This window comes from Neovison vison, chromosome 7 (genome assembly GCF_020171115.1).
Source record: "Neovison vison isolate M4711 chromosome 7, ASM_NN_V1, whole genome shotgun sequence".
NCBI lineage: Eukaryota > Metazoa > Chordata > Mammalia > Carnivora > Mustelidae > Neogale > Neogale vison.
Genome location: NC_058097.1, coordinates 153032256 through 153058116, shown reverse-complemented (window position 1 = coordinate 153058116; position 25861 = coordinate 153032256). Strand labels below are relative to the sequence as shown.

General features: G+C 36.2%; 2 protein-coding genes across 2 annotated transcripts; both read left to right on the top strand.

Moving 5' to 3' along the window:
- Positions 1-411: 411 nt before the first annotated feature.
- On the top strand, positions 412-1350 carry LOC122914170 (olfactory receptor 52A1). The gene has a single exon (XM_044260803.1). The coding sequence runs from the start codon at positions 412-414 to the stop codon at positions 1348-1350; it is 939 nt and encodes a 312-aa protein (XP_044116738.1).
- Positions 1351-13439: 12089 nt separating this feature from the next.
- LOC122913533 (olfactory receptor 52A5-like) lies at positions 13440-14396 on the top strand. The gene has a single exon (XM_044260226.1). The coding sequence runs from the start codon at positions 13440-13442 to the stop codon at positions 14394-14396; it is 957 nt and encodes a 318-aa protein (XP_044116161.1).
- Positions 14397-25861: the final 11465 nt, after the last annotated feature.

The following is a 25861-nucleotide window of genomic DNA, read 5'->3' as shown; positions in this document are numbered from 1 at the left end:
TAAGTAGCCGGAATTTGGTATATGGAGAATTCATCATACCCTGACTCAAACACCCTTTCTAAACAAAATAAACAAGTCTAATCATTTTGTCCACAGGTCCAGAATGAGATAACAGACAGATCACCAGTTTAGTCCCGTACACATGTGACCTGGCTGGTTCCAATGCAGCTGACCTGCCATGCACATAATCATCATTGTGCTACAGTGCTCTGGATGCCCTTCCTGAAAACAGTGGAGTTTATCTATGGATATTTTCCTTCAATAATATAAATGAGATGGAAGATATAATCTTAGAGTTCAGTCAAAATCAGAGGAACTCACTATGATGACCTTGGATTAAAATAAGAATAGAAGAGAAAGTACAACTGACTGAGATACTCCTTTCATTTGCTTCTGAGACCCAAAGACATTATGTCGATCTCCAACATTACAGTCTTCATGCCTTCTGTACTGACACTAATAGGGATTCCAGGCCTAGAGTCTGTGCAGTGCTGGATCGGGATTCCATTCTGTGTCATATATCTCATTGCTATGATTGGAAATTCTATACTTCTGATCATCATCAAGTCAGAGCGCAGCCTCCATGAACCCATGTACATTTTCGTAGGCATGCTAGGAGTCACAGATATTGCACTTGCAACCACCATTATGCCCCAAATGCTTGGCATATTCTGGTTTCATGTACCAGAGATTTATTTTGATTCTTGTTTGCTTCAAATGTGGCTCATTCACTCATTTCAGTGCATAGAGTCAGGCATCCTCCTGGCCATGGCTCTGGATCGTTATGTGGCCATCTGTTATCCACTAAGACACAGCACCATCTTCACCTACCAGCTGGTCACCCAAATAGGGGCTGTGGTAACACTCAGGGCTGCCATTCTAGTAGCCCCATGCCTAGTACTGATAAAGTGTCGGTTTCAATTTTACCACACAACCATCATCTCCCACTCCTACTGTGAGCATATGGCCATTGTGAAACTGGCTGCAGAAAATGTACAGGTCAACAAAATCTATGGCCTGTTTGTGGCATTCACTGTTGCAGGATTTGACCTCACCTTCATCACTTTGTCCTACATACAGATCTTTTTCACAGTTTTTCGTTTGCCCCAGAAGGAGGCTCGGTGGAAAGCATTCAATACCTGCATTGCCCACATCTGTGTCTTCCTCCAATTCTACTTCCTTGCCTTCTTCTCTTTCTTCACACATAGGTTTGGTGCTCACGTTCCCCCTTATATCCATATCCTCTTTTCTAGCCTCTACTTGCTGGTTCCCCCTTTTCTCAATCCACTTGTCTATGGTGCCAAGACCAAGCAGATCCGCATTCATGTGATAAAAATGTTGTGTTCATAAAATCCATAGTAATTATCACCTGAAGCCTTCCACTTCATGTAATAATAATAATATCCCAAAACTACATAAAATATTTCAAAAACAACATTAATTGAGGTGGCATAGTTTTCTATTTAATTTTCTTGTGAAATTTGCCTGCATTTTAGATTGTTTTCACATCATCATACTCTGTGGTAACACTCAGTGGGTTTCTGGATGCTACTGCATAATGATAGGAAGAAACACAAAGAACAAAATAGTGAAGAGATGAGGTTTCATTTTATCTCCTATTTTTTAGTCCCTAATTCAGCTTCCTTTTCTATGGATTCTTCTCCAGAAAGATTCACAAATATACATCTATTACTGAATTAAGTGCACCCAAACCCATTGTTCTAGAGTACCCATGTACTCAATAAAAACAAGGTGTTGGTAGGTCTTGAATGTTTTAGTTCTCTTAAAAAAAAAAAGGTGTGTTTTAAGCATATTGTGTCAAAACAAACAAGCAAATGTATAAACAAAATCCAAACATTTATAGATGTAATGAAATAATAATATAAAAATTCTGGTGTATCTCCAGAGTCATTAAGGAGTTTTCAGATGCAAAAATCATAAGAAATCAAGTGCTCCATTTAACATATCCATACTTTTGGGACGCCTGGGTGGCTCAGTTGGTTAAGCAGCTGCCTTCGGCTCAGGTCATGATCCCAGCGTCCTGAGATCGAGTCCCACATCGGGCTCCTTGCTCGGCAGGGAGCCTGCTTCTCTCTCTGCCTCTGCCTGCCTCTCTGTCTGCCTGTGCTCGCTCTCTCTCCCTCTCTCTCTGACAAATAAATAAATAAAATTTAAAAAAAAATATCCATACTTTTTCTGCCAACTACACCAGTTATATCTTTATTACTTCGCCAAGCATTTTTAAAGCACAATATATTAAATATTGTATGAGGGAATAGAGGCAGAGTGGTAAACTGGACACATGGCATAAGTTTCGTGGATTTGTTTCCTTGTATTTCTGGGAGGGAAGAAGAGAGAAACAAAGAGAAAGGGAAAGGAACAAGAAGTTGTAGGGGTAGGCACTGAGTGCAAGGTAAGGAAACACTGAAATCCAACTGAAAGCCGCAGGCAGGAGAGTTATGTTCTTTGTTTCTTTTATTTTTTGTTTATTTTATTTTTATTAATAAGCCTGGTTCCTGAGGAATAATGAATGATTGGCTCAGTAAGAAAGGGCATGATATGCCAGGTAGATGTTAGAGGTGACCTGAACTAGAGAATGTGCTTAATGTAAGAGCACAGATTTTTTTCCAATGTAAGATACGATTTGGGGAGACATGGATACTATGGATATCAAGTATGGCCATGGAGGGCAAATCGGGTAAAGGGGATCAGGATGAATAAGACTCAGTACAGCATAGGGAACAGAGTAAAGGGTATTCTATTAGCTTTGTATGGTGACAAATGGTAGCTACACTTGCTGTTAGCACACTATAGTGTTTAGAGTTGTTGAATCACTCTTCTGTACCCCTGGAAATAATGTAACACGTATGTCAGTTATACTCCAAGTTAAATTAAAAAAAGAAAAGGAATGGCCATGGACACTCTGCAAAGATGTTGAATTTTATTCTGAGCACTATTATGTGTCATCAGATGCTTTCTCCATAAGGTAAACAAATATTTTTGTGTGTGCATGTGTAAATGTCTTTGTGTGTGTATGTGTGTGTATCAGTAATGTGAGGGTGTATCTTCTCAGTGGATACAAGATACCCTGCTTTTTAATCAGGCAAGGCTATTAAATTAATGAAGAAATGGAGTATTTTAACTAAGATTAATGACTTCAGAGCTTAAGGCTAGTGGACTGTTCCTGAAAACTCCAACTCATAGGTAATATACTGAATGATGATGGAAAATATACATATGTGGGCAGATGTCCATAATTTGATTTATGACATTAAAATCAATGCATCTATAAAATAGACTGCATGTTGTATAAATGGGTGATACTCTGTCTTGTTTAATGGATTCAGGCTCATCACATTATCAATGACTGCTGAGGATGACTATTTGTATATCTAGGGGATGTCTTGGGAAATCCTCTGAAAAATATTTTCCATGTCAATTTTTGTTATATGAATAATATGTGACATTATTATAATGGATTATCAATAGGGCTGTTGTTTTTAGATAACATAGTTTCTTTAGAAATAAAACAGAAAAAAAAAGAAAGAAAGAAAGCAGATATCATCTGAAGTAATGTCTTAATGTTTTAGGCAGGGTTCAACAACCTTCTATGAAAAGGAACAAATACATAGCTTGGGCTTTGTGGGAAGAGACAATTCAAAATTATTAAGTAGGTATTTGGATAACAGGAGAGAAAACAACATTGCACAAAAATATTTAATGACATTCAAAATCTAATAATAATAATAATGATAATAACAATAAAATCATAATTGTGTCATTTTTCTATAATTTAGCCCAAAGTAGAAGAACGGAATTCATTTTTCCCCCCTGGGGGATAACATTCTGCTCAAGTGGGGCTGAGAGTCTGACTTTTTCTATCATCACATCAATCTCAAGAATTCATCTGTAAAAGCTGTTGTTAGCTAGTCGGATATACAAAGACAGCAGGCCGGCATAGTGTGGTCCACTCTAATTCCAAGCTTATCTGGAAACGTTTAAAATATATCTAACAATTGCTAGACCTAATGGTGATCCTAAAATTAATGGGAATAGAAAACCAATGGGGAAGCGCAATGTGAAACTGGAAATTATTTCAACCAGCATCAATTGTCAATATGGTGTATCCATTCCAGAGTCCAGACTGTCCCATTATTGTGACCTTCAAATTATCAGGACCAGCTCCAATCTGAGACCTGATGAGGAAAAAAGGGAAAACAAATGGGTCCTTGCAAGGACAAAAGGATAATCAGGATTCTGTATCCTCCCATACATGGACCAGGACAATTATAGAATATATTCTTGAAAGGGAAATTGCCTGAAAAAGAAAAATGTATTTTGTAAATGGTAACTTTAGTGATTTCTAGAAATCTCAAAGTGATCTTTCAAAAGAGATTACATCAGTTATAACTATGACTCATAGCACTTATATGTCTGAATCCTAAAACACTGGTTATGATTGAGCTTTTTAAACTTTGACAGTCTGCTGAGTAAAATACCATTCTCTTTATAATTAGCATTAATAAAGAGTGCAATAAATGCTGCTTTTCCATTTGTATATCCTTTTGTTGAATTACTTTATTGTTTCCTTTGATCATTTTCTGATTTGTGTTAATTTTTTCTTCGTGTGTTTAAAATCTGATAAAAATATATTGAATTAACATTCTCAAGGGTTTTATTCCTCAAGAGTGATTTCAGAAGCAGAAAGGGGTTTTCATAATTTAATAAAACCTGATGTTTTGACACATCAGGTGCTGGAGTTGGCTTTCACTCTTGGTGTTATCTTTCAGACTAGGGAGCAATAATGCATTGACCCTTTAGATTTTTTGTAAGCTCTTATCTAAATGTTCAATTTGGGCAGAGTAATTTGCAACATTGGCCCTTCCTCACCCTTTTTCTTCATGGTAGAAAAGTGTCCAATGACTGTTGTAAATCCACAACATGTACAAGACACTGGTTTTTAGTATATTCAAAAAATTTCTGTTACTGTCTCTTCTCTAATTCCATAACATTTTTGTGATCCCATAAAGAAACCCCATTCCATCATCAGGCACTAGCCACTCATTCTGTCCCCAGTTTATGGAAACTCACATACTTACTGACTCTATGGATTTCACTAGTCTGGACATTTCAAGAAAGTGTATCATATAATACATGACCTTTTATATCTGGTTTCTTTCACATGCTATAAAGTTTTCAAGTTCAGCTATGTTGTAGCATATCAGAACTTCCTTTTATTTTTGTGATTGGAATGTCATTGCACATATATATCTGAGTCTACTCTTGCACCTGGCAGTCAGGACTCTGGCCACAAGATCTTCTCCACTATATGGTAAAAACTCCCATTTAATTTTATTTATTTTTTTTCCAATTTATTTATTTTCAGAAAAACATTATTCATTATTTTTTCACCACACCCAGTACTCCATGCAAGCCGTGCCCTCTATAATACCCACCACCTGGTACCCCAACCTCCCACCCCCCGCCACTTCAAACCCCTCAGATTGTTTTTCAGAGTCCATAGTCTCTCATGGTTCACCTCCCCTTCCAATTTACCCAAATTCCCTACTCCTCTCTAATGCCCCTTGTCCTCCATGCTATTTGTTATGCTCCACAAATAAGTGAAACCATATGATAATTGACTCTCTCTGCTTGACTTATTTCACTCAGCATAATCTCTTCCAGTCCTGTCCATGTTGCTACAAAAGTTGAAACTCCCATTTTAAATCACAATTCCACAAATAGTATAGGCATGGCCAGGTCCTGCTATTTTGTATTCCCCATAATTCATTCAGACTGTATTTTCTCTCTTGATAAATTTTATCAACCATTGCAGTAAAAGCTATTCAACTTCATTTCTAACACTACTGTATTAAAAATTAAACTTTTGGGCACCTGGGTGGCTCAGTTGGTTAAGCAGCTGCCTTTGGCTCAGGTCATGATCCTGGGATATATCCTGCACTGGCCTCCCTGCTGAGCAGGGAGTCTGCTTTTCCCTCTGATCCTCTCCCATCTCATGCTTTCTCTCTCTCTCTCTCTCTCTCTCTCTCTCTCAAATAAATAAACAAAATCTTTAAAAATAATAAAAATCAAATTTCTGTTTCTGGTTTTCTCTAGGACATATGTAGAATGAAAAGCCACTTCTGAAAATTTGCACTCTGTACCTCCTATTACATTACTCCTAAGTAATTATTTCAATTAATATAGGAGTTCTAAGGAATTGTATCTGTCACCAAATAATGAGTCACTTTGTTTCTAAAAAAATTGTATTCCCCTTTAGCTCTCACAGGTTTTAACTAAACAGTATCTAAGAATAATTTTGTCTCTAATACTCAACAGCATTATGATTCTATGAGGTTCAAAACTTTTTTTCATTTCCCAAAGGTATCCTGTGAGTCATTCAATATGTTTATATTATGATTATCTACATAGAGAGTATTGCATCAATTTTAGAACCTGCTTACCTCACCTCCGCCTACTTAATAATCTGAGAAATATTTCTTCTATTTTCTCTGAAAATATTTTATTTTATTTTGAGTTCATCTGGTGTTACTCTTTTGGGTGGTTGGCATTGTGATATACATTGTTTTCTGATCTACCTATTTATGCTGTGGTTGATTTCAATCTACCATGTGATGTCACTGAGTGAAGAGCTGGAAAGAGATAGAAACAGCCAACTCCTCTAAGCCACTGTGAAGTAACTTAGCACATGAAGCAGCCATATTCTAGGATGAAGATAATTTTATGGCAGTTTAAAGGCAAAACGGGAGTCAGAGAGTCTTTCAATGCATAAAGAACATGTCTGCTAAATAATGCCAGATGCAATGACACAGGACAAAAACTAGGTAACTCTAAGTCCATCATGTCTCTCAGGCAGATGTGTGTAATGCCTTCTTGTTAGACTTTTTCTTACACCACACAGATTCAGAATCTTTTCCTTTCGTCTTGATACCAAAGCTTAAAATCCCAAACCTCCCCCTTTTTTGTAAAATAAATGAATACTGGCCATAAATAGTTCATAGGTGGAAAGTTGATATATATAAAGTGACTGGCACTAAAATCTGAAAATGCATAATATCATTTCATGAGAACCCTAAATGAATAGGACAATTTCTTCTTTTATTTAAATGCAATTTTCCAACATATAGTACATCATTAGTTTCACATGTAGTGTTCAATAATTCATCAGTTGCATATAACACCCAGTGCTCATCAAATCATGTGTCCTCCTTACTGCACCCATTTACCCCATTCTCCCACCCACCGCCCCTTCAGCAACCCTCAGTTTGTTTCCCAGAGTTTAGAGTATCTCATGGTTTGTCTCCCTTTCTGATTTCTTATCATTCAGTTTTCCCTCCGTTCCCTTATGATCCTCTGAACTACTTTTTATATTCCACATATGAGTGAAACCATATGATAATTGTATTTCTTTGATTGACTTATTTTGCTTAGCATAATACCCTGTGGTTCTATCCATGTCAATGCAAATGGTAGGTCTTCATCATTTCTGATGGCTGAGTTATATTCCATTGTCTGTATAAACCACATCTTCATCCATTCATCTGTTGGAGGACATCTCAGCTCCTTCCACCGTTTGGCTATTGTGGACATTGTTGCTATGAACATTGGAAGGCAGGTGCCCCTTCATTTCACTACATCTGTATCATTGGGGTAAATGCCCAGTAGTGCAACTGTTGGGTCATAGGGTAGCTCTATTTTTAACATCTTGAGGAATCTCCATACTGTTTTCCAGAGTGGTTGTACCAGCTTGCATTCCCACCAACAGTGTAAGAGAGTTTAATTTCTATACCACATAGAAATATTCCATTTGGTTCTCGGTCAGCATGTCTATACTGAATAGTCTGAATAACTTGAGATGTTTTCATTCCCTTCATTGACTCAGTATTTTGTATAAAATTGTCATTGGCTGTGTTATCCTGGGACATGGTCTTTTCTTAGAAGTTTTTGAAAGGATGGTCAGTTTGGCTCCTAGTCTCCAAGGACACCAGGATTTGAGAGTTTTTATTAGATGCAGATCTGCTATGAGACAAATTCTCCTGGGTTTCAAACCATATTGTGCCAACCTTACCCCAGGCTAATTTAAATCTCATCAGCGACTGGTGCAAAAAATCACCCAGGTGGCTCCTATAGTACAAGACAGCCATCTTCACTATCTGAAACACCAAAAGACTTTCACTCTGTGGCTTCTACATATGTTACCACAGATGATTCTGGGTAAGTCTTTGAGCCTTAGATTCTCTACTGAGTGTAGGAAAATGGAGGAACAACACACTTTTATGATCCAAGAAGATGGCAGGATGATAAAAAAGCAAGAGAGTCTTAGAGTAGCTGATTTTTCAAACATGAAGAATATTTTGTTTCATGTTTGCTGTTCAGAATGTTTCTGAATCAGTTATTCACACAATGGGTAATAGATTTTAAAGTAGGCCTAATAAGAGGAAGATGCTAGAGAAGGATCTAGGCGAATAAACATATAAAAAACTTTGTTTTTGTGAGTCTCTCCCTCTGGGCTTGAGGCAAATATCAAAGGGTGAATACCAGAGACTTTGTGCAGGGAAAGATTTCCTAAGATTGTAGGGAGAATAGATTTAGACCTAAATTCCTTAATTTTTTTAGGTTTTGGGAATCAGCCTGAGTCAGAATAAGAATTATCAGGAACATTAATGCTTCAGGGTTGATGCTGAATATGACACCCATGATTTTTTTCCTGGCCCATGAACTTCAAGGGTTTAAGTTATGTCTTCTCCCTCTTATAAAAATTTATGTATCTGTACACACAGTTGTTTCAAACTTATCCTTGTCATTCAGTGTCGTATTCAGCCAAGAAGATCTTTGTCTCACCTCCCATGATTTCCCCTCCATCAAGTAAGTAAGCAGCATAGATATTGTTCCCTTATTAATCTCCCGATGTGGCCAGGTTACTTCATCCTATCCCATCAGGACTATCACAAGTATCCTTCTAACTTAATCTTCCTATGCCAACTCTCATCTTTTTAAGCCATTTATCAATCTGCTAGCAGAGTGGATTTTTAGAGGCAAAAAAAAAAAAATCCTTATTATCCCATCTAAGATTCTGAAATTATTATTATAAAATTTAAACCTTAAATTTGTTTTTCTTCCCTTTTTCTTAGCTCCAACAGCCATCATCTCTCCTTATGCAACATTTCATATATGAAAATTACTTGTTGATTTGCAATCCTACTGTACATTTCAAGCCTGATTTTGTCCAAAGTATTTCCTCTGGGAATGCCCTTCCATCTCTTTTATCTGGCTAAGACCCATAGAAGAATGATTACCGTTTTAGCCAGATTTATCCTGCCTATTTTTAATAAAGCTACAAAATGTTGGTTCTCATTTAACTGAAGACTATCCCTATCCACACATGCAAGTGATGTTTGGCAATGCCTGAGACATTTTTTTATTTCCATGACAAGAAAGAACAACTGCCATCTGATGGGTAGGAGTAAGTGATGCTGCTAAGTCTCCTACAATATAGAGAATTGCCCCAGGACACAAAATTTGTCTGACTAAAAAATGCCAGTTATACTGAGAAGGAGAAAATCTTCTTTAGAAGAGTATCAAATAGACCTATGAAGTTGGAATATAAAACTATCAGGAAAATGAAACAAGATAGGATTGGGAGGGAGACAACCATAAAACATACTTAAACTCACAAAACAAACTGAGGGTTGCTTGGGAATGGAGGAATAAGGTTAGGGTGGTTGGGTTATGGACATTGGGGAGGTATGTGCTATGGTGAGTGCTGTGAAATGTATAACCTTGATGATTCACGGACCTGTACCCCTGGGGCAAATAATATATTATATATTAATAAAAATTAATTTTTAAAAAAGTAACTACCTTTTTCACATGTTTTTTCTTCTGTTGGTTGAAGGCATACTTTTCTATTTTATTAACCTGCTCTTTATTTTCTTTCTTCCTCTTTTCTTGCTCTCCTTCTGATTACTTATGATGTATACTGCTGTTAAGCTTCAGTTTGCACACTATCCTGTGAGGATTCTCTAGGGCAACTCTGACCCACGTGACCCTGTTAAGTCTCCCAAATGAACATTCCTGATAGACAGTAGCACACACTTTTGAGCCATACTTCAGAGACTGTTAGCCAGTGTATGAATGATATGGCATTGAAAATGTGGTCTTATATCAGACATGTAGCATATTTTAAACATGTATGTAATGTATGTATTATAATTATTTGACAAAAATCTGGAAGGCATATGGAGACTTTTTTCCATCAGAATTTAAACAGACAGATACTGATTAAAATTTGCTGTATGTTTTTGTACAACTTATTGGATGTAGTTAAACACTGCTATATATTCCATATCCCTACTAAAGTATAATGATAAAATCTCAGATAACATGCACTATTTTTGTTCTTTCTGCATCAAAGTGCCATGGAATATGGATCCAAGTATATTCACCTATTACAACAAAAAGTCTTAGTTTTTCATTAATATAATATAGGGTAATAACATCAATATCATAGGTTAACAAGATAAAATACTATAAAATGTCTGAAGATTTTATGAAGATGAATGATATGGTACATATTTAATAAATTGTTGGTATTAGTTTTGAATTTTAGGCACTCAGCAAAATTTAGATTCTTCAAAAATATGGAATAAATATATTATACATATTCTCTAATTACTTCAGAAATACTTGGAACATAGTGAATCCTTAATTATTGTGTATTGATTGAAATCATTAGGATATAAACTTCTGATTTTTGGATCGTAATGTTATTTGAGGAGGATTTGAGGAATATCTAGTTTGGCACACTGTATATTTGTTAAAAAGAAGAATTCAGAAACAAAGGGTCTCAGAAAGGAAAGCTTCTCTTAGAGTTGAATATGTTTGAAGAAAAGGAATGCATCTGCAGTTGACCTGAGTTGCATTCTAGGTAGACTTACATGGTTAGAGATAATCTAAATTCATAGATAATCTCTGTTATATAAAATATTTAAGAGTCAAAGAGTCAATGCTTTTTCAGGCTTAGGGAGGTAATGATGGTTCTTAATAGGGAGAGAGAAAAGCAGAGAACACAAATTGGCACTTGAGATTAAATATAAAAGATGTGAAAATATAAAAGATGTGAACAAGATCTGATGGGGACTGCCGAAGAAAATAGTCAGGATTGACTTATCTTCAGAGAGAATAAATTAGAAAATTCGCATGATATATGGATGAGTTTGGGGGAAAAAAACATAGAAACTTCGACAAATTAAGTTGGAAACATTCTGAAATTATTGGAGAGGAATTAGACTATGAAGACACTATCCTGAGAAGTCAAGCTGGTGAGTGCAAAACTGAAAAATATTCTGGTCAAATTCGTCTTCTGATTATGAGTTGCTGCATTTCTACCAGCGTTGTGGATGCTTTATGTTAGCCCACTTGGAGTCCAGTTCTTAAAATGTGTATTCTCTGTATTAACTTTTGTTTTTCTCAATGCCAATTTTCAGGTCACAAAATAAGCACAGGTGATGAGGAATAAACATAAGATAAAAAGTATCTGTTTGAAAAAAAAAAAAGTATCTGTTTGGTCCACTAGACACAGACTAGAAAGAAACCATCTGATCCATTTAATATTTGTCATTGAAAATGATTAATGCATGCAGAATCACAGAACCTGATGGTTGTTCTTACAATGACTTTATGAAAAAAGAAAATTTGAAATGAGTCCTTAAGAGAAAAAACAAGATGGGTAATATTCCATTGCACATATATAGCACATCTGCTTTATCCATTTATATGCTGATGGTCACATCACAAGGTTGTTTCCATATCTTGGAAATAATGCTGCAATATCTTGTTGTTTCCATATCTTGGTAAATAATGCTGCAATAAACACTAGATTGCATATGTCTCTCCAATATTCTGTTTTTCTGTCCTTTGGACATATATCCAGAAATGGAATTGCCAGGTTATATGTAGACCCTTTTTTAAAAATTTTCACTGATCCTTCATATTGTTTTTCATAGTGACTGCATTCCCATCAACTAAGCACAATGGTTCCCTTCTCATAAAATCCCCCCATGACTTATTATCTCTTGATTTCTTAATGATACGTCTTATAACAGGATTCCGGTGATGTCACATTGTGGTATTGACATATTTGTCAGATTATTAATTTATTTAGACATGAGAAAGAAGTAAATCCTCTTATTTCTGACAGTAGTAATAAACTTTGAGTACATATGCTGTGCGATCAGTCAAAGAGAGAAAGGCAAATAATGTATGATAACACTTATAGGTAAGTGTAATCTTTTTTTTTTTTTTTAGGTAAGTGTAATCTTAAAACAGCTAAATTCCATATGATTCCACATATATGGATTAAAAAAAAAACAAAGCAAATGTATAAACAAATAAGAAGCAAAAACAAATCCACAAATACAGAGAATTAACTGATTAACTGATGGTTGTTAGAGAGGCAGGATTTTGATGGTGGCCAATTTGGTGAAGGAGAGTGGGAGACACAGGTTTGCAATGATGGGATGAGTAAATTATATGGATAAAAAGTTCAGGATAGGGACTATACTCAGTGGTTTGTAATAGGTTGTATGATGACATGTAGTAGCAACATTAGTGGTGAGCACAGCATAGTATATGTATAGACTTGTTGAATTACTATGTTGTGTATCTAAAACTAAAATATTATCATTTATCATATGATAAATGATATTACATTTCAATAACAACAAATAGCCAAACTCATAAAAACAGATACAGTTGTGGGTACTAGGGGCTGAAGGGTGGGGAAACACAGGAGATATTTTACTAGTAGATAAATAAGTCCTAGAGATATAATGTATAGGATGGTAACTATAAATAATAATATTATATCAAAAGCATCAAACTTGCTAAGAGACTAGATCTTAAATATTTCTACTACAAAAAAGAAAACAGAATTATGTGATGTGATAGAGTGTTAGCTAAACTATAATGACACTCACATTGCAATATGTGAATGTTTCAAATCAACATGTTGTACCTTAAGCTTAGAAGTGGGTATTATAGAGGGCACGGCTTGCATGGAGCACTGGGTGTGGTGAAAAAATAATGAATAATGTTTTTCTGAAAATAAATAAATTGAAAAAAAATAAAAAAATAAAAGTTAAAAAAAAAGAAGATGTTCAATGTCACCTATAATTCAATAATAAATAAAGGAATGAGACTACCATCCTTAATCTAAATAAATTATGCTTTGGTAAAATAAAGCATGTAGTCTTATTTTTAATTTTGATAAATAAAGGAAGGAGAAGATAGAATATGCTTTGCTTAACTAAAGTATACTTTGCTAAGTAATTTCTCTTTATTTTTTATTCTCATAGTCTTGATGAGGAATAGAAGATGAAACAGCAACACCGCTACTTGATTCTACAGACCAAATCATCATGCTCATACCCAATGGTTCTGTCTTCATGCCCCATGTCCTGACACTCACTGGCATTCCTGGGCTGGAGTCAGTGCAGCATTGGATTGGGATTCCATTCTGTGTCATGTATTTCATCGCTGTGATTGGGAATTCCCTAATTTTGGGTATAATCAAATATGAGCACAGCCTCCATAAGCCCATGTACATAATTTTGGCCATGCTGGGGGCCACGGACATTGCACTTAGCACCTGCATTCTTCCCAAAATGTTAGGCATCTTCTGGTTCCACTTGCCAGAGATTTCCTTTGAAGCCTGCCTTTTACAAATGTGGCTTATTCACTCATTCCAGGCAGTTGAATCAGGCATCCTACTGGCAATGGCCCTAGATCGATATGTGGCCATCTGTGACCCCCTGAGACATACCACCATCTTCTCCCAACAACTCTTGATTCACATTGCAGTTGCGGTGACACTAAGAGCTGGTATTCTTGTAGCACCATGCCTGGTGCTCATCAAATGTTGTCTTAAACTCTACCGAACCACAGTGATCTCCCACACTTATTGTGAGCACATGGCCATCGTGAAGCTGGCCATTGAAGATGTCCGCATCAACAAGATATATGGTCTTTTTGTGGCCTTCAGTATCTTAGGATTTGACATAATCTTCATCACCTTGTCTTACATTCAAATCTTTATCACTGTGTTTCAGTTGCCCCAGAAGGAGGCACGATTCAAGGCCTTTAATACCTGCATCGCGCACATCTGTGTCTTCTTACAGTTCTACCTCCTTGCCTTCTTCTCCTTCTTCACACATAGGTTAGGTGCTCACATACCACCATATGTTCATATCCTCTTATCAAACCTGTACCTGTTAGTCCCTCCTTTCCTCAACCCTATAGTCTATGGTGTGAAGACCAAACAAATTCGTGACCATGTCCTGAAAATATTGTTTTCCAAAACAGTTCTTAATCACTAGTAGCTCCTTGTACAGGCATTTTAAGTTGATTCAGAGTAGCAACATGAACATGGTAAAAGTTAAATCTTCTCTAAATATGTATATTCAAAAAAAACCTTTCACTCTCAGATGCTCATAACTGAAGCAGGTTTAAAAAAAAAACATTAAATACATAAAAACTATGGTTTGCCACTACAAAAGAACAAAAGTCTCTTATGCTGACAATTCAAGCAGTTGCAGTTTTTCTTCTGTTTCTGTCTGTCTGCTTAAATTTTGAAGTTTCTCTCTGGCAACAGATCTACACATAAATAAAATGAAAAAACATCACTTGACTGTAATTTCCAAGGACCAAGTCACACCTCAGTATTCTTCAACTGCTAACCCAAAACATAGCTACAATTCTGGCTAGGTCTCATTTTCAATATCAGAGCACCCAAATATGTGAAGCAAATGTTAATACAACTGAAGGGCTAAATAGACAGCAACACAAAAATAGTAGGGGAGTTCAGTACTCTCCTTCCAACAATGGATAGAACATGCAGGCAGAAGTTCAGTTAGAAACTGGAGACTTGAACACTATGCACCAAAGGGATCTAACATGCACATACAGAATATTTCCCCAACAACATCAATACACATGCTTCAGTAGTGTACAAGAAACATTTTTTTAGGATAGATCACATATGTGATCACAGAGAATGTCTTAAATATTTAAGAAGATTGAAATAATACTGGGTATCTTTTCTGATTACAATACAATGAAAATAGAAATCAATAGCAGAAGAAAAACTTAAGAAAAATATTCATAAATAAATGTGTATTTATTTATTGAAGAACTGATGGCTCATGGCTTAGAGAAGAAACACAAGGGGCGATTAGAAAATCTCTTAAGAATAGCAGATAGAATGGGAGAAGATATTTGCAAATGACATATCAGGTAAAGGTCTAGTATCCAAAATCTATAAAGAACCAATCAAACTCAACACCCAAAGTAAAATAAGCCAAACAAGAAATGGGCAGAAGACAAGAACAGACCTTTCTCCAAAGAGGACATCCAAATGGCCAACAGACACATGAAAAAGTGCTCCACATGAATCGATATCAGAGAAATACAAATCAAAACCACAATGAGATACCACCACACACTAGTCAGAAAGTTAACAAAAATTAACAAGGCAGGAAATGACAGATATGGGCAAGGATGTGGAGAAAGGGGAACCCTCCTACACTGTTGGTGGGAATGCAAGTTGATACAGCCACTCTGGAAAACAGTATAGAGGTTCCTCAAAAGGTTGAAAATAAAGATTCCTTATTATGCAGAAATTGCATTACTGAGAACTTACCCCAAAGATACAAATGTAGTGATCCAAAGGGGCACATGCACCCCAATGTTTATATATACTAAGGAAAGAGCCCAGATGTCCATTGACAGGTGAATGGATAAAGAAGATTTTTTTTAAAAGATTTAATTTATTTATTTTGCAGACAGAGACCATGCACAAGTAGGCAGAGTGACAGGCAAAGGGAGAGGGAGAAGCAGGCTCCTTGCTGAACAGGAAGCCCAGCATGGGACTCGATCCCAGGACCCCAGGATCATGACTGAGCCCAAGGCAGGTGCTTAACTGACTGAGCCACCTAGGCTCCCCAAGATATTTTATATATATATATGTAATATTCATATATGTATGAATATTGTACAGCCATCAGTAAATGAATTCTTGCCATTTGCAACGACGGGAATGGAACTAGAGGGTATAAGCCAAGTGAAATAAGTCAATGAGAGAAAGATAATTATATGATCTCAGTGATATGTGGAATTTAAGAAACACAGCAGAGGATCATAGGAGAAAAAGGAGGGCACAGCTTGCATGGAGCACTGGGTGTGGTGAAAAAATAATGAATACTGTTTTTCTGAAAATAAATAAATTGGGAAAAAAAAATGAAACAAGATGAAACTAGAGAGGGAGACAAACCATAAGAGACTCTTTTTTTTTTTTTTAAAGATTTATTTTATTTATTTATTTGACAGACAGAGATCAGTAGTTGGCGAGAGGCAGACAGAGAGAGAGGAGGAAGCAGGCTTCCCACAGAGCAGAGAGCCCGATGCGGGGCTCGATCCCAGGACCCTGGAATCATGACCTGAGCTGAAGGCAGCAGCTTAATCCACTGAGCCACCCAGGCGCCCCCCATAAGAGACTCTTAATCTTACCAAACAAACAGATTTTCTGGAGTGGTCGGGGATAAGGTGGCTGAGTGATGGATGTTGGGGAGGTTATGTGTTGTGGTGACTGCTGGGTGTTGTGTAAGACTGAAGAATCACAGACATGTACCCCTAAAACAAATAATACATTATATGTTAATTAAAAAAAGAATAATGAAATGGAAACACATCAAACTAAAAGCCTATGGGATGCAACAAAATTAGTACTTAAGTTGGAATTTAATAAGAATAAATGTCTACGTTCAAAAGATAAAAGAACTCAAATAAATAATCTAACTTTACACCAAAGAACTAGTAAAAGGAGAACAAACTAAACCAAAATTAACAGAAGTGAAATAAGATTAGAGCAGAAATAAACATAATAGAGAATGAAAAAACAATGGAGAAGAAACAACAGAAGTAAGAAGTTATTTATTTTGAAAAGATTAACAGAGTTGACCAACCTTTAATTAAACCCAAAAAGAGAGACAAAACTGAAATAAGTACATCATAAGTAAAAAAGGAGACATTACAACAGAGAGCACACACACACGTGTGTGCACACACACAGACACAGACACAGACACACAGACACACACACACACACACACTCTTAAGAGACCCTGGTCAAAGGCAATATGCCCACAAATTGGACAAACTGCAGAATACAGCTGATTTTTTGGTTTTTAAGCCACAATTAAAAAAAAAATGTCATGGGAGTCATTTTCCTTGAAGAAAGGATGACTGTGAAGGAGACTATTAAGGACTAGGGAGAGGTGTTTCATTGTAGGGTACAAGTAAGCTTTTAGTCCTCATTCAGGGGCTTAGTGATTTATGTTTACCTCCTGACAATTATTTAAGCTGGACAACATATGATTTTTGTTTGTATGTTAGAATTTGGTAAAAGATTTTCAAAATAAGTAAATAATTGCTCAGTAACAACATGAAACAAAAGAAAAAGAAGAAAAGGATATAATAATATTCATTGAACATGAAAGGATTCCAAAAGATGTTAATATGAAATGCACTGGGAATTCTGGATCAGATTCTGGGTAAGAAAAAATTTACCTTGGAAAAGTCATTCTTTGGATTATTGTCTAAATGTGAACATGGACTGCAGATTAAGTGATAGTATTATTTCAATATTAAGTGCCCCGATCTTGATTATAATAGTTATGCAGTAGAATATCCATGTCCTTGGTCAAGAACGTAGAATAATTTAGGAGTAATCCATGTCTACAAGGTACTCATAAACATTGCACAAAGAAATTATCTAGCAAATCATAAAACAAAATGGGGCCAAATGGAAAAGATATAAAAAACTGGGTAGATGTTATAAGGGATTTCCTTGAATGATTCTTTCACAATTCTGTACATTTCAAATTATAGCAATCTAGAACTTTTCAAAAAACAGCATTGTTGAAAATTTTCTTAATTCAGGAAAGTGTACAACACCTACTTACTAGTTAATTCCAGAAATATAATCATTGCTTCTGTTGTTGGGCTCTACTGTAGACATACTCCATTACCAATCCTAGAGACTGTGTATTAATCCCAAAATATGATCTCTTTTTTTAATCAGTACTTATTCCTATTTTAATCTTTCATGAAATCTTATGAGAAATAAAATATTTTTCATGATACCTTTATTGGTATTTCTTTTATATGTCTTAATTCTGAAAGTTATGAAAATTAGCTTTCTAAATTTTAAAACTACTCTGTCATCCTTTATATTATGTAAAAATCATCTTCAAGTTGTTTTAAATTTCTTGCCTTTTTAATAGAAAATAAGTGTTTAATGCATCTGCAGACTCTTCTATTGTGTATGCTAACATGCATGCATTTTTGCTAACCAAACTGCTGTTAAACTTTTAGAATTTAGTGAAGAATGTCCTTTTATTAAGTAACATTGATAATTTCTTTCATTTTGCATACCCCTTCTAAAACTTTCACAACAGATATCACATACACTTACCCTTCCATTTCTTCTTTATGGAACTGCTTCTTCCCCCTAGGTCATGTGAAATTTTTCTGTGATCATGACCTGGATAACACACAACACATTTTAGTAATAAATGTATATTGAATGAATGAACAAGAGAATAAATACACATTACTTTTTCAACTCACATAATAAATAAACATTAAGTCTCACAATAGCATTAGTTCCAAATTTTCCAGTTGGAAGAACAAGTAGAGGAAGAGGTGTTCCAAACTCAAATAACTTACTGACATCACATTTTATTAACTACTTCAAATAACTTAACCACATTATATTTTATTGACAGCAATAGCTCTACATTCTAATTGTAAGTTCAAAAACATCAATAATTAAAGTTATATATTTGTTTCACAAAAGCTTTATCCAGGGTACCATACCAAGTAATTTTATAGGTGAAGATCTCTTATCCACAGAACAAGTATCTGAAGGTTGAGATATGAAAACAGAGACATGGAGAAGCCAAGTGTAATGTCCCCAGTACAGAGCTTAGTAGTGGAAGAATCTGGATGCAAAACTTGACAGTCCAATTCAAAACTGATTTTTAAGCAACTATATAACCAGTGATCTCATAACTGGAAAATAAAAACCATTTAATTTGAAAATGTGAAGGATATCAGAGAATTGTATAAACCAGTTTCTGTTTTGAGACTCAGTGAAAAAGGGTCACAAGAATGTTTATTTACATAGATCTCATGGCAATGGAGCATGTTTACTTTTACATGTGCTTTACATGATCTCCAAGCGAGTACAGCAGAAAGCAACTGAACTCATCAAAATATAATTTATATATATGAATTTGTCTGCCTTTACTTTGGAGGGGAAGAGAAAAGAAGAGAGCAGGGAGAAAAGAAGAGAGCAATGTGCCAGTTTTAGAAATTATTTCTGAGACATTAAGTGTGTAAGGTCCCTAGAGGGCATCATTCTGAGCTCCTGAGTCCCTGGGGGCTTGGGCTAGAGGCAAGGAAATCTTTTAGTCTATGTTCAAATCCTCTCCTCCTCCATATTCACTGGGGAACATTAAAGTTGGTGGCCAGCGATTTTCTTCTACAATCAAGCTCAATAAATTTATGCTACTGCCTCGCATGATACTGACTTTGCTACAAATCTTGTTAGAGATGAACACACGATCTTGATCTCAGACAGAAGTAATGTAGAAGAAGCAAGGCTGTTTTTCAGGGATGGAAGAAAAGCAGGAAAGGCTATCCCGGAGATCTCCACATATTGGCAGATGGCCCAGCAAAAAATGGATCAGAGTTCATGATATTGACAATGATGAAGGCTGTTACTGAGGGTACAAACAGAAAGAGGGGTCATTGCCCAGCACAAGATACCAGGCAACAAGACCAGAATCTCAGGAGGAATAAAGGTGGATGAGAGGTAAGCAATGAGGGGTAGTGCTATGAAGACTGACAATGGTCTCCAGGTGTCTGGTAAGAGCAGAACTGGCTCCCAACAACAAAGGATGAGGAAGTCTCACTATCCCTAAGTTTACCCCATACTGTTTCTCTACCAGCTTTTCCAAAGATAGGCACATCATCCCACCTCCCCTGTACTCATATATGTCCTCTTCTACTTATCTTCCCACCATCTTTACCTGTCAGGTACTACTCCCATGGCAGCTCCTTTCTCTTAAATAAGTCAAGCGATGTGATATTTTACTAAAGGATTCCTATTCTAATTCTGATTAATGTAGAAAGAAAAAGTTAATGAAACAATCCATGATCTATGAACCTGTAGAATGGAACACTGAGGAGTAAAGCTTCGAAAATCAGGGATTCGGTTAACTAACTGGTCTTTTCTAAATATATATCTGCTAACACAAACTCTCTTCATAGAATGGCCCTTGTTGACTAGGTTCCTTCATCTGAGATTCAGTCACAAAAACCACAACTCTTCCTGCATTATTGGCATATTTGGTGATATTCAGCATATGATTAGATGATCCTGAAACTATTGCTGACATAAAGCAATAGTTTTGGAGAGTCTAGGAAAACATAACTGAATTTTTTTAACAGTCTAACAATTTCTTTCTTTTACAGCTTGAGAATTTCTTGATTCAATATATGCAATTTTTAAAAAGCAATGTTTTTGTTTGTTTGTTTGTTTACATAGTGACTTCATTCAGATCATTGGCTATTCAAGATACTTCTAACTCCATTTTTCCATAGGAGCAATTGTTTGTAGTTACAAAATTGTTTATCTGCACTTGGAAGAAAATGTTAATATGTATTTTTTTAGTTTTTTTATTATGCTCATTTAGCCAATATATAGTACATCATTAGTTTTCGATGGAGTGTTCAGTGATTCATATTTGCATATAATACTCAGTGCTCAGCACAACACATGCCCTCCTTAATACCCATCACCTGGCTACCACAATCCTACACTCCCCTCCCTTCTGTAACCCTCAATTTGTTTCCCAGAGTCCAGAGTCTCTCATGGTTTGTTTCTCTCTCTGATTTTTTATCCTTCAGTTTTCCCTCTCTTCCCCAATGGTCCTCTGAGCTACTCCTTATATTCCACATATGAGTGAAACCATATGATAACTGTTTTTCTCCAGTTGACTTATTTCACTTAGCATAATCCCCTCCAGTTCCATCCAGGTCAATGTAAATGGTAGGTATTCATCTTTTCTGAAGGCTAAGTAATATTCCATTGTATATATGAACCACAACCACATATCCATTCATCTGTTGAAAGACATCATGGCTCCTTGCACAGTTTGGCTCTTGTGGACATTACTGCTATGAAAGCTGGAGTGAAGGTGTCCCTTCTTTACACTATATCTGTATCTTTGGGGTGAATACCCAAAGTGCAATTGATGGGTCATAGGGCAGCTCTATCTTTAACTTCCTCAGGATCCTCCATACTGTTTTCCAGATTGGCTATACCAGCTTGCATTCACATCTAGAGTGTAAGAGGGTTTCCCATTCTCCAAATCCTCGTCAACATTTTTTGTTTCCTGCCTTGTTAATTTTTGCCATTCTAACTGGTGTAAGGTTGTATGTATCTCATTCTGGTTTTGATTTGTATTTCCCTAATGACAAGTGAAGTGGAGCATTTTTTCATGTGTCTGTTACCCATTTGTATGTCTGCTTTGAAGAAGTGTCTGTTCATGTCTTCTACCCATTTTTTTTTTTTAACTTGAATATGTGTTTTTTGGGGTGTTGAGTTTGAAAAGGTCTTTATAGATCTTGGATATCAGCCTTTTGTCTGTAGTGTCATTTGAAAATATATTCTCCCATTTCGTGGGTTGCCTCTTTGTTTTAATGACTGCTTCCTTTGCTGTGCAGAAGCTTTTTATCTTGATGAAGTCCTAAAAGTTAATTTTTGCTTTTGTTTCCCTTGCCTTTGGAAACACATCTTGAAAGAAGTTGTTGTGGCTGAGTGGAAGAGGCTACCTTTGTTCTCCTCTAGGATTTTGATGGATTCCTGTCACATATTGAAGTCTTTCATCCATTTTGAGTTTATCATTGTGTATGGTGTAAGAGAATGGTCCAATTTGATTCTTCTGCATGTGACTGTACAATTTTCCCAGTACCATTTACTAAAGAGACTGTCTTTTTTTCATGGGATATTTTTTTCTGATTTGCCAATGATTAGTTTACTATAGAGCTAAAGGTCCATTTCTGGTGTCTCTATGCTTTTCGATTGATGTATGTGCCTGTTTTTGTGCCAGTAACAGGTTGTCTTGATGATCACAGCTTTGTAATATAGCTTGAAGTCAGGCATTGTGATGTCCCTGGCTTTGGTTTTCTTTTTCAACATTCCCCTGGGGATTTGGGGTCTTTTCTGATTCCATGCAAATTTCAAGATTGTTTGTTTGAATTCTGTGAAAAGTGTTGATGGTCTTTTGATAGGGACTGTATTGAATGTGTAGATTGCTCTGGGCAGCATAGACACTTTAGGAATAATTATTCTTCCAATCTATGAGCATGGAATATTTTTCCATATTTTTTTGTCTTCCTCAATTTCTTTCATAAGTGTTTTGTAGTTTATAGAGTGAAGATCCTTTACCTTTTTGGTTAGGTTTATTTCTAGGTATCTTATGGTTTTTGGTGCTATCGTAAATGGAATTGATTCCTTAAGTTCTCTTTTTTCAGTTAGTGTATATAAATGCAGCTGATTTCTATGCATTCTTTTTGTATCCTGCTGTATGAGTTCTGGTTTGGGGGTGGAGTCTTTTTGGTTTCCCCATAAAGTATCATGTCATCTGAGAGAGAGATTTTAACTGCTTCTTTGCCAATTTCATTTTTTTTTTCCTAATCTGTTTGTTGTATGATTGCTGAGGCTAGGACTTCTAGTACTATTTTGAACAATAATGGTGAAATTGGGCATCCATGTCATGTTTCTGACCTTAGAAGCTAAGAGCTTTTCCCCATTGAGAATTATATTCATTGTGGGCTTTTCATAGATGGCTTTTATGATATTGAGGTATGCTGCCTCTATCCCTATACTTTGAAGAGTTTTAATCAGGAAAGGATGCTGTATTTTGTCAAATGCTTTTTTCTGCATCAGTTGAGAGGATCACATGGTTTTTGTCTTTTCTTTTAATAACGTGCCCTATTATGTTGATTGATTTATGAATATTGAACCACTCTTGTCATCCCAGGGATAAATCCCACCTGGTCATGATGGATAATCCGTTAATGTACTGTTGGATCCTATCAGATAGGATAGTATTTTGAGTATTTTGGCATCCATGTTCATTAGGGATGAAGGACTGTAGTTCTCCTTTTTAATGGGGTCTTTGCCTGGTTGTGGGAGCAAGGTAATGCTGGCATCATAGAAGGAATTTGGAAGTTTTCCTTCTGTTTCTTTTTTTTGAAACAGCTTCAGTAGAATAGGTATTTTTTTTTTCTTTGAATATTTGATAGAATTCCCCTGGGAAGCCATCTCACCCTGGACTCTTGTTTTTTGGGAAATTTTTGATTACTACTTCAGTATCATCACTGGCTATTGGTCTATTCAAATTGTTGATTTCTACCTATTTCAGTCTTGACACTTTATAAGTTTCCAGAAAGTCTTCCTTTTCTTTCCAGATTGCTTAATTTATTGGCTTACAGTTGCTCATAGTAATTTCTTTTTTTTTAAAGATTTTACTTGTTTATTAGACAGACAGAGATCATAAGTAGGCAGAGAGGCAGACAGAGAGAGAGGGAGGAAAGCAGGCTCCCCGCTGAGCAGAGAACCCGATATGGGGCTCGATCCCAGGACCCTGAGATCATGACCTGAGCCGAAGGCAGAGGCTTAACTCACTGAGCCACCCAGGCACTCCTCGTAGTAATTTCTAATAATTGTTTCTATTTCCTTGGTGTTAGTCGTGATTTCTTCGTTTTCAGTCATGATTTTATTAATTTTGGTCCTTTCCCTTTTCTTTTGGATACATCTGGGGAGAGGTTTATTGATCTTACTAATTCTTTCAAAGAACCAGCTTCTAGATTTGTTGATCTGTTCTGTTTTTCTGGTTTCTGTTTCACTGATCTCTACTCTAAAAGATTTTATTTATTTGACATACAGAGATCACAAGTAGGCAGAGAGGCAGGCAGAGAGAGAGGAGGAAGCAGGCCCTCCACAGAGCTGAGAGCCCGATGTGGGGCTCAATCCCAGGACTCTGGGATCATGACCTGAGCTGAAGGCAGAGGCTTAACCCACTGAGCCACCCAGGCACCCCTTGATCTCTACTCTAATATTCATTATTTTTCTTCTCCTGCTTGGTGTATGCTTTATTTCCCATTCTTTCTCCAGATCCTTTAGGTGTAAGATTAGTCTGTGCATTTGGGAGTTTTCCAGTTTTTTTAGAGCAGCTCGGATGGCTACGTATTTCCCCCTTTGGACACCTTTGCAGTATCCCATAAGTTTTGGACTACTGTGTTTTCATTCTCATTAATTTCTATGAATTATTTAAATTCTTTAATTTCTTGGTTGACCCAATCATTCTTCATGCAGGGAATAATCTCAGTCTTTTGGTATAGGTTGATACTTGATTTGTGACCCAGTATGTGGTCTGTTTTTGTTTTTGATTTTGAAAAAAAAATCCTTTTTACTTAAAATATATCAAATATGTCTCATAGGTATTTCCTATTTTTTATATTGGACAAACTAAATTTCATTTTATTTTATTTTTTAATTTAATTTAATTTTTTCAATGTTCCAGGATTCATTGTTTATGCACCACACCCAGTGCTCCATGCAATACGTGCCCTCCTTCATACCCATCACCAGGCTCACCCATCCCCCCACCCCCCTCCCCTCTAAAACCCTCAGTTTGTTTCCTCAGAGTCCACAGTCTCTCATGGTTCAGCTCCCTTTCTGATTTCTCCCACTTCACTTTCCTTTCCTTCTGTGGTCTTTTCTGGAGAAAGTTCCATGTACACTCAAGAAGAATGACTATTCTGTTGTTTTAGGATGGAATGTTCTGTATATATTTACCAAGTCCATCTGGTTCAATGTGTTATTCAAATTCCTTCTTTCTCTGTTCATCTGCTTAGATGATTTGTTCATTGCTGTGAGTGGAGTGTTGAGACCTCTTATAAAGTATTATTTTCAATATGTTTCTTTATTTCAGTTATTAATTGGTTTATATAATTGGCTGTTCCTATGTTGGGGCATAAATATTTACAATTGTTCAATTTCCTTGTTGGATAGGCCCTTTTAATAATGTAGCATCCCTCTACGTCTTTTATTATGGCCTATGTTTTAAATTTAATTTGTCTGATATGAGTATTGCTACCTATGCTTTCTTTTGAGGTCCATAAGCATGGCAAGTGCTTCTCCATACACTCACTTTTAATCTGGAGGTATCTTTAGATTCAAAATTAATCTCTTCTAGATAGCATATAGATAAGACTTGCTTTTTTGTTCCTGCAGCCTTGTCTGTGTCTTCTGATGGGAACACTCAGCCCATTTACATCAGAGTTACTATTTAAAGTTATGAACTTAGTGCCATTTTATTATTGCCTGTAAAGTTCCTGTTTGTATAAATTTTCTGTTTATTTCTGGTCTTTTTGCCTCTTGGGGTCTCTCCATCCATTCTGAATGACAGTCTTGCTGGATAAAGTATTCTTTTTTTTTTTTTTTTTTGGCTCCAATGAGAAATAGATCCAGTGTATTTATTTTTTTTATAAACATATAATATATTTTTATCCCCAGGGGTACAGGTCTGTGAATCGCCAGGTTTACACACTTCACAGCACTCACCAAAGCACATACCCTCCCCAATGTCCATAAACCCACTCCCTCTCCCAACCTCCCTCCCCCCATCAACCCTCAGTTTGTTTTGTG